Source organism: Schistocerca gregaria, chromosome 3 (assembly GCF_023897955.1).
Source record: "Schistocerca gregaria isolate iqSchGreg1 chromosome 3, iqSchGreg1.2, whole genome shotgun sequence".
Classification (NCBI taxonomy): domain Eukaryota; kingdom Metazoa; phylum Arthropoda; class Insecta; order Orthoptera; family Acrididae; genus Schistocerca; species Schistocerca gregaria.
The window spans coordinates 150474444-150491095 of record NC_064922.1 but is presented as its reverse complement, the minus strand read 5'-3'; the positions used below and the strand labels follow the sequence as shown (position 1 = coordinate 150491095).

The following is a 16652-nucleotide window of genomic DNA, read 5'->3' as shown; positions in this document are numbered from 1 at the left end:
GAGCAAGTATGGTGGGTCTGACACACCGGTGTCAATTTTTTTCCATTTCCAGGAGTGTATATTCTATAGTTCTCTGGTTTATCTAGACCAGGGGTTCCCAACAAAATCGAGCATGTTTGGTAACTTGTCATATCACAGTATCAAATACCTAAAACAGACAAATTAAGACACTTTTTATAAGTTTTCTATTTTTGGTACTTAGAAAAAACTTTGAAATATCTATTATCGAAAAATATTGAGCGGCCAAAACAAAAAATCTGTTATCATACGAAATATATGTACTATATTTTTTTATTCTAACAGCATCTTGGGGACCCCTCTGGCGTAGGTCGCGGAGCCCTCGGGGTCCCGGGACCAGCTGTTGGGAACCACTGATCTAGACGATACACAACATCCCAAAATTTGAACGAACTAACTTCTCTACATCTACTTCTATATTCCCACGCTTTCTGCGAGTTTTCAGCTACACTGTACAGTGCTGAAAAAATAACTCTACGGAACGTTACACTGTGAGTTATCCGGTACGTAGTGATAGCCGCCATTCTAAGTGAGATCCAGCAGCTGGATTTCAAAAAAGACATCATATCATTCAGATGTTCAAATGTGTGTGAATTCCTAAGGGACCAAACTGCTCAGGTCATCGGTCCTTAGACTTACACACTGCCGGCCGGTGTGGCCGAGCGGTTCTAGGCGCTTCAGTCTGGAACCGCGCGACCGCTGCGGTCCCAGGTTCGAATCCTGCCTCGGGATGTGTGTGATGTCCTTAGGTTAGTTAGGTTTTATTAGTTCTAAGTTCTAGGGGACTGATGACCTCAGAAGTTTAAGTCCCATAGTTCTCAGAGCCATTTGAACCATTTTGAACTTACACACTACTTAAACTGACTTAAGCTAAGGACATTTGGACGCCTTCAAACGTTATTTTAACTCTTTTATGAGCAATTTCAAAGTGTGAATACAATATTTGTATTGAATTTTCTCATTCTGAGTAATTAGAAGGAGCGATTTGTTTTACTTGGTACAAACGTTGTAAAACCAAGATCGCCGTGTTCGTTTTAAGTTTTTGCCCTACGCAGTGTTGTCGTATAATGTGTGTGTGCGTGTGTGTGTGTGTGTGTGTGTGTGTGTGTGTGTGTGTGTGTGTGTGTGTGTGTGTGTTTGTTTGCCTGTCTCTGTGTGCACCGACTTGATAATTGCTTCCTTAGTAATTGAAAAATCAATTTTCAGAATGAAAACTGAAAATGTGTCTGGCGGTTTGTTTCCATATACATTGTATTCTTATAAGAAAATTTTCTATCTAGAAAGCAAATAATAATCGTAATATGTAGTACAATTACATATGCTTCGTTACTGTTCTAGGTTACAATGTGATATCAGTTTAAGTCAGAAAGATAACCAAGTGAAGGGAAACTGACTGCTCAAGCAGAATGCAATCGAAGCAGTACTCCTAACTTTGTACTTTAACCAAAAAGAATTATGAGATGCACAAAATAAACTGGTACTAAAAAAGGGAGAGGTTCTCATACCTTAGTCAAACTACAAATTATTGTAGAGGCACGCATTAAGTGAAATCAATGAGTGTATTTCTGTTACAAAAGAAAATGAAAGTTGTCATTCGTTTGATGAAGATAATGATACTGGAAAATGCAAACCGAGAAGTGAAAAGAACTGGGCACTGAAAGAGTAACTTGTTAGAAATAAATCCAGTTGTGCAGTACTCAGGAAGTAGATTACGAAATGAGATAAATTAAAATTTTTGGTATAGTTGGAGATTATTCAAAAGAGGATTGAAAAGACGTACTGGAACAGAGGAAATACAGAAGGTTCATTAACTAAAATGGAACTGAAAGCAGTAAGGAGACCAAGAAATACGTGCGTAAGCTTCTAATTGCTGACAATGGAAAACAAACAAAAACACTTTTTTAAAAATTCGTAGGGAAACACACAAACATTGTGCAATCAGTTTTTGATACTGCATTACATCAACTACATGTGTAGTTAATGTAATGTGTTACATACGATATATCGCAAAGAAAGTTATAATACAGTAAGAACACAGAGTACCTAAAGCAGTCCGCTAAATTTCGGTTATACAATAAATCACACAAATCTAAAGGCCGTAGACTCAACTAAATACTTGGGGATTACAATTACGATTAACGTATGCTGGAATGATCACACAGATAATGTTGTGGGTAAAGAAAACCAGAGACTACGATTTATTGGCAGGATTCTGACAAAATGCAGAAGGTCTACTAAAAGAGAAGATAACCAAGTGAACCAACTGAAGGGAAACTGACTGCTCAAGCAGAATGCAATCGAAGCAGTACTCCTAACTTTGTACTTTAACCAAAAAGAATTATGAGATGCACAAAATAAACTGGTACTAAAAAAGGGAGAGGTTCTCATACCTTAGTCAAACTACAAATTATTGTAGAGGCACGCATTAAGTGAAATCAATGAGTGTATTTCTGTTACAAAAGAAAATGAAAGTTGTCATTCGTTTGATGAAGATAATGATACTGGAAAATGCAAACCGAGAAGTGAAAAGAACTGGGCACTGAAAGAGTAACTTGTTAGAAATAAATCCAGTTGTGCAGTACTCAGGAAGTAGATTACGAAATGAGATAAATTAAAATTTTTGGTATAGTTGGAGATTATTCACAAGAGGATTGAAAAGACGTACTGGAACAGAGGAAATACAGAAGGTTCATTAACTAAAATGGAACTGAAAGCAGTAAGGAGACCAAGAAATACGTGCGTAAGCTTCTAATTGCTGACAATGGAAAACAAACAAAAACGCTTTTTTTAAAATTCGTAGGGAAACACACAAACATTGTGCAATCAGTTTTTGATACTGCATTACATCAACTACATGTGTAGTTAATGTAATGTGTTACATACGATATATCGCAAAGAAAGTTATAATACAGTAAGAACACAGAGTACCTAAAGCAGTCCGCTAAATTTCGGTTATACAATAAATCACACAAATCTAAAGGCCGTAGACTCAACTAAATACTTGGGGATTACAATTACGATTAACGTATGCTGGAATGATCACACAGATAATGTTGTGGGTAAAGAAAACCAGAGACTACGATTTATTGGCAGGATTCTGACAAAATGCAGAAGGTCTACTAAAAGAGAAGATAACCAAGTGAACCAACTGAAGGGAAACTGACTGCTCAAGCAGAATGCAATCGAAGCAGTACTCCTAACTTTGTACTTTAACCAAAAAGAATTATGAGATGCACAAAATAAACTGGTACTAAAAAAGGGAGAGGTTCTCATACATTAGTCAAACTACAAATTATTGTAGAGGCACGCATTAAGTGAAATCAATCAGTGTATTTCTGTTACAAAAGAAAATGAAAGTTGTCATTCGTTTGATGAAGATAATGATACTGGAAAATGCAAACCGAGAAGTGAAAAGAACTGGGCACTGAAAGAGTAACTTGTTAGAAATAAATCCAGTTGTGCAGTACTCAGGAAGTAGATTACGAAATGAGATAAATTAAAATTTTTGGTATAGTTGGAGATTATTCACAAGAGGATTGAAAAGACGTACTGTAACAGAGGAAATACAGAAGGTTCATCAACAAAAATGGAACTGAAAGCAGTAAGGAGACCAAGAAATACGTGCGTAAGCTTCTAATTGCTGACAATGGAAAACAAACAAAAACACTTTTTTTTAAATTCGTAGGGAAACACACAAATATTGTGCAATCAGTTTTTGATACTGCATTACATCAACTACATGTGTAGTTAATGTAATGTGTTACATACGATATACCGCAAAGGAAGTTATAATACAGTAAGAACACAGAGTAACTAAAGCAGTCCGCTAAATTTCGGTTATACAATAAATCACACAAATCTAAAGGTCGTAGACTCAACTAAATACTTGGGGATTACAATTACGATTAACTTATGCTGGAATGATCACACAGATAATGTTGTGGGTAAAGAAAACCAGAGACTACGATTTATTGGCAGGATTCTGACAAAATGCAGAAGGTCTACTAAAAGAGACTGCCTGCACTACGCTTGTACTTCCTCTTCTGGAGTACTGCTGTATGCTGTGGCATCCGGATCAGATAGGAGCGATGGAGGATATCGAAAAAGTTCAGAGCAGGGCAGTTCGTTTTAAATTATGGAGAAGAGGGGAGAAAGCGCCACGGATATGGGGTGGCAATCATTAAAACAAAGACGTTTTTCGTTGCGGCTGGGTCTTCTCATGAAATTTCAATCACCAAGTTGCTCCTCAGCCTGTGGAAGTATTTTGTTGGCTCCCACTTACATAGTCAGCAATGATTATCATAATGTAATAAGAGAAATCACATCTCGCACAGAAAGATTTAAGTGTTCGCTTTTCCCGCGTGGCGTACGAGAGTGGAACGGTAGAGAAACAGCTTGAAAGTGGTTTGAGGAACCCTCTGCCAGGAACTTAATAGTGAATTCCTGAGTAATCATGTAGTTGTAGATGTAGAGCATAAATAGCAACAACAAGTCATATCTAATATTGATTTTAAAAATAAACCATGTAGCAATGATGGACCAACTGACCCACTTACTTTCTCCTTGGTACAGGCTCATTCCCATGTGTGGTAAGACGACGAAACCACGTAACTTCAGAGAATGAAGATTGTTAAACTTGTTTAGTGAATAGTTATATCAGTGCTGTGAGTCTTAAGATCACATTTAGTTTTATTGTTACTTTTAAATTAATAAATTTGGTTGTTATTTCGACTGGAACCATGGTGAAAACAATGCAATTATGGGTTGTATTATTCGCGACATTTCTATTACCACACGAAATATTTGAAAAATCCAGAAGAAAAATTTGTACCTGGGATTCCCAAGAACTGTTCGAATAGCTTCTAAAACGGTATCCTTCGTGACGTGCCGGAACTGCAACCTGTAGCCAATCTCGGCAGCTACGAATTTTTCGACATTGTAGTGCTGGTCTCCCATGAATGGAATTCCGATTAAAGGAACACCATAGTAAGTGGCTTCATTGAAACTCTGCAGGCCACCTTGCGTGATGAAGACTTTGACGTTAGGATGTGCTGTGAACATCGTACAAGTGTGTTACTAATGGCACAGAAGTCACTTTGGCCATCAAACTTTAACATACGAAAACTTTTTGAATTTTTGGAAGATAAAACATCTGTTGAATTCTTTTAGTGATTGATGAGTGGGACACAAGTGATACACAGCAAAATATATCACAGATTTTAGAAAAAAAATTAATTAGAAGAATATAGCTACACACAAAACTTGTACTGCAGTACTGAAGGTTGCAGAAGAAAATTAAGGATGTTTTCGTCTTGATATTCAAACTATCGGGAATGGGACAGAAAGAAAACAGTCACAGATGAGGTAGATAATCACAGCCCCGTCGTTGTCGTTTGAGTTTGGGGCACTCTAGGCCGAGATAATGAGCGCCAACAATACTTCTTCATCTATGAGAAATTATTATAATTAATGAAACCTTTCCTTTGAATAAATTGAAAAAGAGATATAGTCAACATACAAAATAAATCACTTCATAAATATGTAGCAAAAAGATAAAAAGAACTTGAAGTCTTGACTGACTTTGATTAGTTGTCACTACCAATGCAAAGCCTAAAACTTCTCTACTGAGAAAAAAGAATGGCGCGGCATGCAAATATGAAATCAAAATAGAAAAATTAGTGTATTTCATATTGCAGTAACATTAAGTATGCTCTACCCATCACTTACTGCAAGGAAAGACAAATCTGACCAGATAGTTATATTTGGCAATTGCATTAGAAGTACTACATTTAATCCTTTTCTTATTATCTCTTCTTCAGAGAGTTTGCATACAACTGAACGTTAAATAAGGTGAATGCTATCACAGGAAATGATAACCATAAGAGCATGATAGATTGAGTGAATTAGTGAAAAATTAAGAGGTAATTTAGCATTCCATACTTCGGAGTAAGTGTTGACAGTGTTGATTACCGCAGTCACGGCACCAACATAATCTTGAGCATTCTTCTGTAACACCACCATTTCAAATGCTTCTAGTCTCTAAACTGTTTATTGTCCATGTTCCACTTCCATACAAATACTTTCAGAAAAGACTTCCTGACACTCAAATCTATACTCTATGTTAAGATATTTCTTTTCTTCGGAAACAATTTTTTTGACATTGCCAATCAGTATTTTATATCCTCTCTACTTCTACCATCATCACATATTTTGCCCCCCAAATAGCAAAACTCATTGGGAATGTAAGTAAGTTTCAGAGTTAGATCTTTTGTTAATGAAAAAGAAATTTTGGTTGTATGTATAAATAAAAAGAAATACATATAAATATTGTGGTACAGGCAGCCTCCCCCCCATGAACCATGGACCTTGCCGTTGGTGGGGAGGCTTGCGTGCCTCAGCGATACAGATAGCCGTACCATAGGTGCAACCACAACGGAGGGGTATCTGTTGAGAGGCCAGACAAACGTGTGGTTCCTGAAGAGGGGCAGCAGCCTTTTCAGTAGTTGCAGGGGCAACAGTCTGGACGACTGACTGATCTGGCCTTGTAACAATAACCAAAACGGCCTTGCTGTGCTGGTATTGCAAACGGCTGAAAGCAAGGGGAAACTACGGCCGTAATTTTTCCTGAGGGCATGCAGCTTTACTGTATGATTAAATGATGATGGCTTCCTCTTGGGTAAAATATTCCGAGGTAAAATAGACCCCCATTCGGATCTCCGGGCGGGGACTACTCAAGAGGATGTCGTTATCAGGAGAAGAAAACTGACGTTCTACGGATCGGAGCGTGGAACGTCAGATCTCTTAATCGGGCAGGTAGGTTAGAAAATTTAAAAAGGGAAATGGATAGGTTATAGTTAGATATAGTGGGAATCAGTGAAGTTCGGTGGCAGGAGGAACAAGACTTCTGGTCAGGTGACTACAGGGTTATAAACACAAAATCAAATAGGGGTGATGCAGGAGTAGGTTTAATAATGAATAGGAAAATAGGAATGCCGGTAAGCTACTACAAACAGCACACTGAACGCATTATTGTGGCCAAGATAGATACGAAGCCCACACCTACAGTAGTACAAGTTTATAGGCCATAGGCCAACTAGCTCTGCAGATGATGAGGAAATTGAAGAAATGTATGACGAAATAAAAGAAATTATTCAGATAGTGACGAAAATTTAACAGTTATGGGTGACTGGAATTCGGTAGTAGGAAAAGGGAGAGAAGGAAACATAGTAGGTGAATATGGACTGGGGCTAAGAAATGAAAGAGGAAGTCGCCTGGTAGAATTGTGCACAGAGCACAACTTAATCATAGATAACACTTGGTTCAAGAATCATAAAAGAAGGTTGTACACATGGAAGAAGCCTGGAGATACTGACAGGTTTCAGATAGATTATATAATGGTAAGACAGAGATTTAGGAACCAGGTTTTAAATTGTAAGACATTTCCAGTGGCAGATGTGGACTCTGACCACAATCTATTGGTTATGACCTGTAGATTAAAACTGAAGAAACTGCAAAAAGGTGGGAATTTAGGGACATGGGACCTGGATAAACTAAAAGAACCAGAGGTTGTACAGAGTTTCAGGGAGAGCATAAGGGAACAATTGACAGGAATGGGGGAAAGAAATACAGTGGAAGAAAAATGGGTAGCTTTGAGGGATGAAGTAGTGCAGGCAGCAGAGGATCAAGTATTTAAAAAGACGAGGGTTAGTAGAAATCCTTGGGTAACAGAAGAATATATTGAATTTAATTGATCAAAGGAGAAAATATAAAAATGCAGTAAATGAAGCAGGCAAAAAGGAATACAGGCATCTCAAAAATGAGATCGACAGGAAACGCAAAATAGCTAAGCAGGGATGGCTAGAGGACAAATGTAAGGATGTAGAGGCTTATCTCACTAAGGGTAAAATAGATACTGCCTACAGGAAAATTAAAGAGACCTTTGGAGATAAGAGAACCACTTGTATGAATATCAAGAGCTCAGATGGAAACCCAGTTCTAAGCAAAGAAGGGAAAGCAGAAAGGTGGAAGGAGTATACAGAGGGTCTATACAAGGGTGATGTACTTGAGGACAAAATTATGGAAATGGAAGAGGATGTAGATGAAGATGAAATGGGAGACATGATACTGCGTGAAGAGTTTGACAGAGCACTGAAAGACCTGAGTCGAAACAAGGCCCTGGGAGTAGACAACATTCCATTAGAACTATTGACGGCCTTGGGAGAGCCAGTCCTGACAAAACTCTTCATCTGGTGAGCAAGTTGTGAGCAAGTTGTACGAGACAGGTGAAATCTCTCAGACTTCAAGAAGAATATAATAATTCCAACCCCAAAGAAAGCAGGTGTTGACAGATGTGAAAATTATCGAAATATCAGTTTAATAAGTCACAGCTGCAAAATACTAATGCGAATACTTTACAGACGAATGGAAAAACTAGTAGAAGCCGACCTAGGGGAAGATCAGTTTGGATTCCGTAGAAATGTTGGAACACGTAAGACAATACTGACCCTACGACGTATCTTAGAAGCTAGATTTAGGAAGAGCAAACCTACGTTTCTAGCATTTGTAGACTTAGAGAAAGCTTTTGACAATGTTGACTGGAGTACTCTCTTTCAAATTCTGAAGGTGGCAGGGGTAAAATACAGGGAGCGAAAGGCTATTTACAAATTGTAGAGAATCCAGATGGCAGTAATAAGAGTCGAGGGACATGAAAGGGAAGCAGTGGTTGCGAAGGGAGTGAGACAGGGTTGTAGTCTCTCCCCGATGTTATTCAATCTGTATATTGAGCAAGCAGTGAAGGAAACAAAAGAAAATTCGGAGTAGGTATTAAAATCCATGGAGAAGAAATAAAAACTTCGAGCTTCGCCGATGACATCGTAATTCTGTCAGAGACAGCAAAGGACTTGGAACAGCAGTTGAACGGAATGGATAGTGTCTTGAAAGGAGGATATAAGATGAACATCGACAAAAGCAAAACGAGGATAATGGAATGTAGTAGAATTAAATATAGGTGATCCTAAGAGAATTAGATTAGGAAACGAGACACTTAAAGCAGTAGATGAGTTTTGTTATTTGCGGAGCAAAATATCTGATGGTGGTCGAAGTAGAGAGGACATAAAATGCTGATTGGCAATGGCAAGGAAGGCGTTTATGAAGAAGAGAAATTTGTTAACATCGAGTAGAGATTTAAGCGTGAGGAAGTCATTTCTGAAAGTATTTGTATGGAGTGTAGCCATGTATGGAAGTGAAATATGGGCAATAAATAGTTTAGACAAGAAGAGAATCGAAGCTTTCGAAATGTGGTGATACAGAAGAATGCTGAAGATTAGATGGGTAGATCACATAACTAATGAGGAAGTGTTGAATAGGATTGGGGAGAAGAGGAATTTGTAGCACAACGTGACTAGAAGAAGGCATCAGTTGGTAGGACATGTTCTGAGGCAACAAGGGACCACCAATTTAGCATTGGAGGGCAGCGTGGAGGGTAAAAATCGTAGAGGGAGACCAAGAGATGAATACACTAAGCAGATTCAGAAGGATGTAAGTTGCAGTAAGTAGTGTGAGATGAAGGAGCTTGCACGGGATATAGCAGCATGGAGAGCTGCATCAAACCAGTCCTTGGACTGAAGAACACAACAACAGTTACAACGTTCATTGAACAATTTGACATAAAATCGACGTACCTAATACGGATTGTTGTGGAATCCACTTGGACAGTTTCACATTAGGTGGCAGGTCTGTCGCATCGTCTTTCTCCCATTTCCAGAGCACTCTCTGCCGCAACTGGGAGAAAGCGTCGAGAAAAGCCCGTCGCTTGTCGGATGGCATTGTGCTTCCCAGCACGTTTGTGCCCAGGCTGAAGTAGATCACACCCTCAGTAGCTCCGTCCAGCCAGTCCTGGATGTCCTGTCGGTGAGACACGGAGGGGATGAATGTATAAATCCCGTTGTATCCTCTAAGATGAAACGAAAATTATTGATCAGTCAAGTAGATAAGTTGTTCGGTAACCTCTTTTTGTAGTGCCCACAGTAACAGAACGCGTTAATTCGATGATCAACAAAGGAACAAGACAAAGGTCTAAACTTCCTGGCAGATTAAAACTGTGTTCCGGACCGAGATTCGAACTCGGGACCTTTGCCTTTCGCAGGCAAGTGGTAGAGCTTTTGTCCGCGAAAGACAAAGGTCCCGAGTTCGAGTCTCGGTCCGGCACACAGTTTTAATCTGCCAGGAAGTTTCACATTAGCGCACACTCCGCTGCAGAGTGAAAATCTCATTCAAGACAAAGACAGCTCCCCGGCCGCGTTTCATAAAACAATACTCAAAAATTTCTCGTGGTGGAGAAGTGTTCAGTTTATTGTGGAGCATAATGAGCAATAGTCGTACGTCATGTGATCATTGCATCGCATCTTCCATTTGACGACTCTTCGTATCTGTTTATTAGTTGATTGACATCTTACTGGTGGTGTAATGCAAGTAGAATGAAAAACTCTCTATGCAATCTACTGAATTAGCGGAGCTATTGGATGAACGCTCCACAGACATGAATACACACGCCCATGATACTTTCTGATCTTCTGCAAATTTCAGAGAGAGAGAGAGCGAGTTTGTAGGTCTGTAGCTGATAATCAAGGAATAACTTCTCCTCATAGTTATCTCTCGAAACTTTCCAGGCACTTGAGTTCAGTTTTCAGGTGCGCGACCGGCACTGTCTCAAGAGCTTCTCTTACATTCTGCTCCCACCACGCAACGTGAGTTAAGCAGGACTTCCGAGAGTCCGCAGCACAGTTTCGCACTCCTATACAAGGTTTCCTTAGTTTTATTTATTCCGTATTGAAACATGGGACGTCTGTCCTCAGAATAGAATACAGTGCATTAATGCAACTTTTCCTTAAGAGGAAAATGGCCCCCGTATAATAACATCCGTTTAGCGCACAGTGGCTATATGATATTTCTCTTTCATGCCTATGATATGGAATACAGTGTGGCGCATATATTTGAAAAATTTCGCTATGGCACTCCAATAACTCTGGGCACTACGTTTTTATCTCTATTCATGCTGTCCGTTCCCTCACTGTGTAACTGGCATGCCTCCTGGACAAAAAGTTAGTCACTCCCAGTAGACATTACGCTAACATCGAGTTACATCGGCGCCATCCTCGATAACAGCCTCAAATCAGTGTGGAAGAGAGTCACCAAGTTTCTATGGCGTTGCCGTATCCAGCTGAAGACACATATTGACGATCAGATCCTCTAGAGTCGTAGACTCACCAAATTGTGGAGAGGTTCATAGCAACGTTTTGCCCGCTGTTCCAAATAGTCCTAGACAGTTTTTATGGGATCAAAATAGAGTGATTTATCGGGCTCGTCGAGGTGTGTTTAGGACGCTTGAGCCTTCATCAAGCAGGCTATGGACCCATTGCAAAATTATCCTTGGAAACAATTGAGAAGATTAGGTTTCTAATACATTGCGATTCCATAGAGCCTACCACACCGCAGAATTTTTCTGTTTGTTGTCCAGAGAAAAACTGTGAGGGAAGTGATGGCTCTCGATCTCCCACAGTAACCCAGTCCATCAACATGTACTAGCAACTATGAGGGAGCCAACGTGGTGGAAACGTGGGTTCTACTATGCCCAGATTGCTTGGTAGCTACAATAGGAAAACTCAATTAATTAGCACGAGTACAAAATAAGGAAGTATTTATTACTTAACTTTGTTGTAGGCCATGATCTGTTGGTTGACAATTATAGAAGACGCGATTAGACTAAGCGTCTGTAGAATGACATAATTTACATGTCACAAATCTTGCAGTCACGTATTAATCCCTCGTAATCTTGAATGTCGAATTCGGCGAATTTAAAGACTAACTGGGAACTGGGCTACAAAGACTTGATGGCAGCAATGACTGAGCTGCTGACGATGACTAACGTCGGCGATGGCTGACCACTGAGCGCCGCTACGAACTGTAGACTGGCACAACTGCACTACTCTCCTGCTGCACATGAAGTGGCCCAGCGGCGCCTCGGAGCCAGCATAAGTACTGCGACTGGCTGTGTACTCTTTGGCTGACACAGCCGTTCTTCTGTTGCGTTTATCGAGAGAATCGCATCCGGCGGATCGATCTCTCAGGCGGCGGTGTGGTCGTATGACTGACGACAGCGCAGGAAGGAAGAAAACAGTTAAATCCTAAGGAAATAATGTTAGGAAAACAAAAGGGAATTGGTATGTCATCAGTTTTAGTTAGCGTTAGACCCAAAATTGAGCTCTTTGTACATAATGTTACTTTTCAGCTTAACTTAAAAGAACACCATGTTCCTTCTGAAGAGCTGTAGGTGGTGTGGAATTGGTATCAAACGGTCATGAGACCCTTCTAATTTAAATAATGACAATGAAGCGATGTGCATGTACGGAGTCAGTGCAGTAAGGTGTGTTGACGCGCAGATATGACACAATCGCAGGAAGAAGTATAGTGTTTGGACGAGCCCAAGAGCACACTATGAACGAAGTTTCCCGATTTGTTGGCGAATTAACGACCACTGCTGAAGGTGTCTACAGCGAATGGTGTACCTCTTGCGGCAGCACGTCTTCAGTAAGCCAAAGAGGACTGCCCAACGTGACTACAAGGGATGGTGTTTCACTTACAGCAACACATCTTCAGTGAACCAAACAACACACAAATTGGACAGTAACAGGCAGGGGTAATGAGTGTGGTCTAACGAAACGCTTTTGTCTCTCTTCAGATGATACTAGGCGTCGTGTTCTGAGACACTGCAACATGGCATTTACCCCGAAATCTGCAGAGTACGAAGCTAAGGCCGGAGGTGGTCTGTGATGTTCCCGCGGTATTTTCCGCACTAAGACTTGAGCCCCCTTTTTCATGTTACCGTGAACATACAACATTCTTCATGATGTGTATTATGCGGACAGCTCTATCTTCTAAGGTGATAGCAGACATGTTCTTAGTGCTTTACGTGCACATTTTTGGTTTGCCGAACACCTATTTCACTCCCAATGGTCCTCCAAATTATTCGGTATTAATATGCCAAGGAAGCAGCCAAAAGGGAATACTAATGGATAAAAAATGAGATTAACAGGAGGTGCAAAATGGCTAAACACCAGTGGCTAGGGATAAATGTGAGGGTTTAAAGGTATATTTCACTAGAAGAAAGATAAATACTGAGCTACAGTAAAATTAGAGAAATCTTTGCAGAAAAGAGAATCAGCTGCATGAATATCAAGGGCTCCTAAACATAGAAGGGAAGGCTGAAAAGCGGAAGGAGTATATAAAAGATCTGTACAAGTCAATAATGTAGAAATGGAAGAGGCCATAGATGAAGATGAGATGGGAGATGTGATAGTCTAAATCTAAATCTAAAACAAGGCCTCGGGATAGACAACATTCCGTCAGAACTACTGATAACCTTGGGACAGCCAGCCACGACAAAAATCTTCCATCTGGTGGGCGAGATGTATGATACAAGAGAAATATCCTCATGTCAAGAAGAATGAAGTAATTTCAATTCGAAAGAATGCAGGTGTTGACAGTTGTGAAAATTACCGAACTACCCGCTTTATAAGTCATGCTTGCGAAATACTAACACCAATCTTTACAGAAGAATGGGAAAGCTGGTAGAAGCAGACCTCGAGGAAGATAGGTTTCGATTTCGGAGAAATGCAGGAACACGCGAGCCAATACTGACCCTACGACTTACCTTAGACCGAACAAGGCGGCTAGCACACTGGACTCGCATTCGGGAGGACGACGGTTCAATCCCGCGGCCGGCCATCCTGATTTAGGTTTTCCGTGATTTCCCTAAATCGCTCCAGGCAAATGCCGCAAATGCGAGGATGGTTCATTTGACAGGGCACGGCCGACTTCCTTCCCCGTCCTACCCTAATCCGATGAGACCTATGACTTCGCTGTCGGCTGGCCGGAGTGGCCGTGCGGTTCTAGGCGCTACAGTTTAGAGCCGAGCGAACGCTACGGTCGCAGGTTCGAATCCTGCCTCGAGCATGGATGTGTGTGACGTCCTTAGGTTAGTTAGGTTTAAGTAGTTCTACGTTGTAGGGGACTGATGACCTCAGAAGTTAAGTCGCATAGTGCTCAGAGCCATTTGAACCATTTTTGAACCTCGCTATCTGGTCTCCTCACCCAAACAACAAACAAACCTACGACTTACCTTAGAAGATAGGTTAAGGAAAGAAATACCTATGTTTACAGCATTTGAAAATTTAGAAAAAGTTTTTGACAGTGTTGATTCGAATAATCTCTTTGAATTTGTGAAAGTAGCAGGGTTAAAATACTGGGAGCGAAAGGCTATTTACAACTTCTACAGAAACTGGATGTCAGTTATAAGAATTGATGGGCACGAAAGGTAACCAGTCGTTGAGAAGGGAGTGAGACAAGGCTGTAGCCTATCCCCGGCGTGATTTAATCTGTACATGGAGCAAGCAGTAAAGAAAACTGAATAAAAATTTGAAGTAGGAATCAAAGTGCATGGAGAAGAAATAAAAACTGTGTGGTTTGTCAGAGACAGTAAAAGATTTGGAATAACAGTTGAACGGAATGGACAGTGATTAGAAATGAGGAAAGATGAACATTGACAAAAGCTAAACAACGATAACGGAATGTAGTCGGATTAAATCAGGTGACGCTGAGGGAAAATTAGAAAACAAGATACTTAAAGTAATGGATGAGTTTTGCTATTTAGGCAAGCAAATAACTCATGATGGCCGAATTAGTGAGGATATAAAATGTAGGCGGGTAATGGTAAGAAAAGCGTTTGTGAAGAGGAGAAATTTGTTAACATCGAATATAGTCTTAAGTGTTAGGAAGTCTTTTCTGATTTGTCTGGGGCGTAGCCATGCAAGTAAGTGAAACATCGACGATAAACAGTTTAGACAAGAACAGAGTAGAAGCTTTTGAAATGTGGTTTTACAGAAGAGTGCTGAAGATTAGATGGGCGGATCACGTAATTATTGAACAGGTACTGAACAGAATTAGCGAGACAAGAACTCTGTGGCACAAGTTGGCTAAAAGAAGGGAGCGGTTGACAGGACACATTCTGAGACATGATGGGATCATCAATTTAGCGCTGGAGGGTAGTGTCAGGGTAAAAGCCGTAGAGGGAGACCAAGAGATGAATATAGTAAAAAGATTCAGAAGGATGTAGGTTTCAGTAGTTATTTAGAGATACAACAACAACAACAGTGCCACAGAAAACATCTCAGACTATTTGGTGACGAACTTAACACAGTTTGGCAGCTCTATGGGATATGGCAGACCTGTAGAGAAGTGTGTACTCTGCTCACCATCTATCAAAGCTACAGGAGCTGTTAAATGGTACAAATGTCATGTCTTTTGGGGATTACTGATATTTTTGTTTTGTATCCTTAGAACATAGAACCACACCCAGAAGCGGTCACAATACCCTATCTACAAACATAAGCGTCGATTTGTTCCAAATCCATGAAGTACCTCATGATGGAATATACAGTACCACTGTTTGAATAAAAGAATAAGTGACACGTAAATTACTGAATACCGCTGCTTACATTCTAAATATACTGTACCTTGGGAAGAGGTTTAATATCCGGCTGGATGTGTAGCCCAGTGACTTCCACGAAATTGGGTAGATTAGGTCTGGGGTAGCTTTCGGTGAAATGGTTGGTGATGAGCATCAGACTGAAATTTCTCTCAAGTTCGAAGATCGATGGGACTTCAAGCCCAAAGTAATTCTTCAACATAGCGTCGTGTTTCGGCAACACAACATTGAACCACAGATAATTGAAGTGGAGCCACACGTAGGAGCTGTAGAGCCTCTGCCAAAACGACAAATGGTCCGGGTAAGCATGGACCCACCAGGGCGAATAGGCAGGGTTGTCCGGGTTGCCGTGTGTCCAGTGGGCGTAAGGGTAGGCTCCGAGGGTCACGAGCCCCACCACTGGTGGGGAACCCACTGCGTGAGCCACGCCGTAGAAGCACGGCACCAGCGCTCTCTCCACGATGTACAGGTCGAACTTCGACGGCGACCTGTAACAGCAAACGTGTAGGTAGATACGTGTCTTCTGTACTGAGGCAACTGAATGTTTAGACTAAGGAAAATCACGCACTTTATGAAGCTCATCATCTCTGGACTTTTAAGCCCTTCTTCACAGAGAGGAGGTGACGTACCGGCCATCCGTGACACCATCTGCATAGGGTTCCACTCGTGCATGACCACCTCCATCCAGTTGACAGACTTCCTAAGGAATTTGTATGCAGGAGATATGTCGACCTCAGTCAAATTTTTTATAGGCTTCTGTAAACCAAAAAATTTAAATAGAACCACAACAGGCATCTATTCAATCATTACCAATAAAATTAATAGGATGCTGCAATCTGCAGAATTTTCCAACAGTGATAAAAGTAACCGTGACGGCTTCAGCCCTACACATTTCGACCCTGGTAAACTGGCAATGTGGGTACAGGCATTTAACAGGTTCGATGGGAGACTCCCTACTTGCCAATATCGGTTGGCTTGAGCGCTTCAGCAACACAGACAGATGTACTGCAGCTACAGCGACAACGAAGGGTATCTATTCAGACGCCAGACAGACGTTATGGCTCCTGAAGAGAGGCTATTAACCAATCTGACC

The 16652-nt window shown here is 40.7% G+C and overlaps 1 protein-coding gene across 1 annotated transcript in view; it reads right to left on the bottom strand.

Annotated features, from left to right (window-relative positions):
- The window catches only part of LOC126354284 (UDP-glucosyltransferase 2-like), a 44081-nt gene that overhangs the window by 12653 nt on the left and 14776 nt on the right, over positions 1–16652 (bottom strand). The window contains exons 3-6 of the mRNA XM_050003827.1: positions 16128–16315; positions 15588–16047; positions 9699–9921; positions 4850–5069 (exon numbers count right to left, since the gene is read on the bottom strand). Coding sequence (XP_049859784.1) covers positions 4850–5069; positions 9699–9921; positions 15588–16047; positions 16128–16315 — 1091 coding nt within the window. The remainder of the gene's footprint in view (positions 1–4849; positions 5070–9698; positions 9922–15587; positions 16048–16127; positions 16316–16652) is intronic.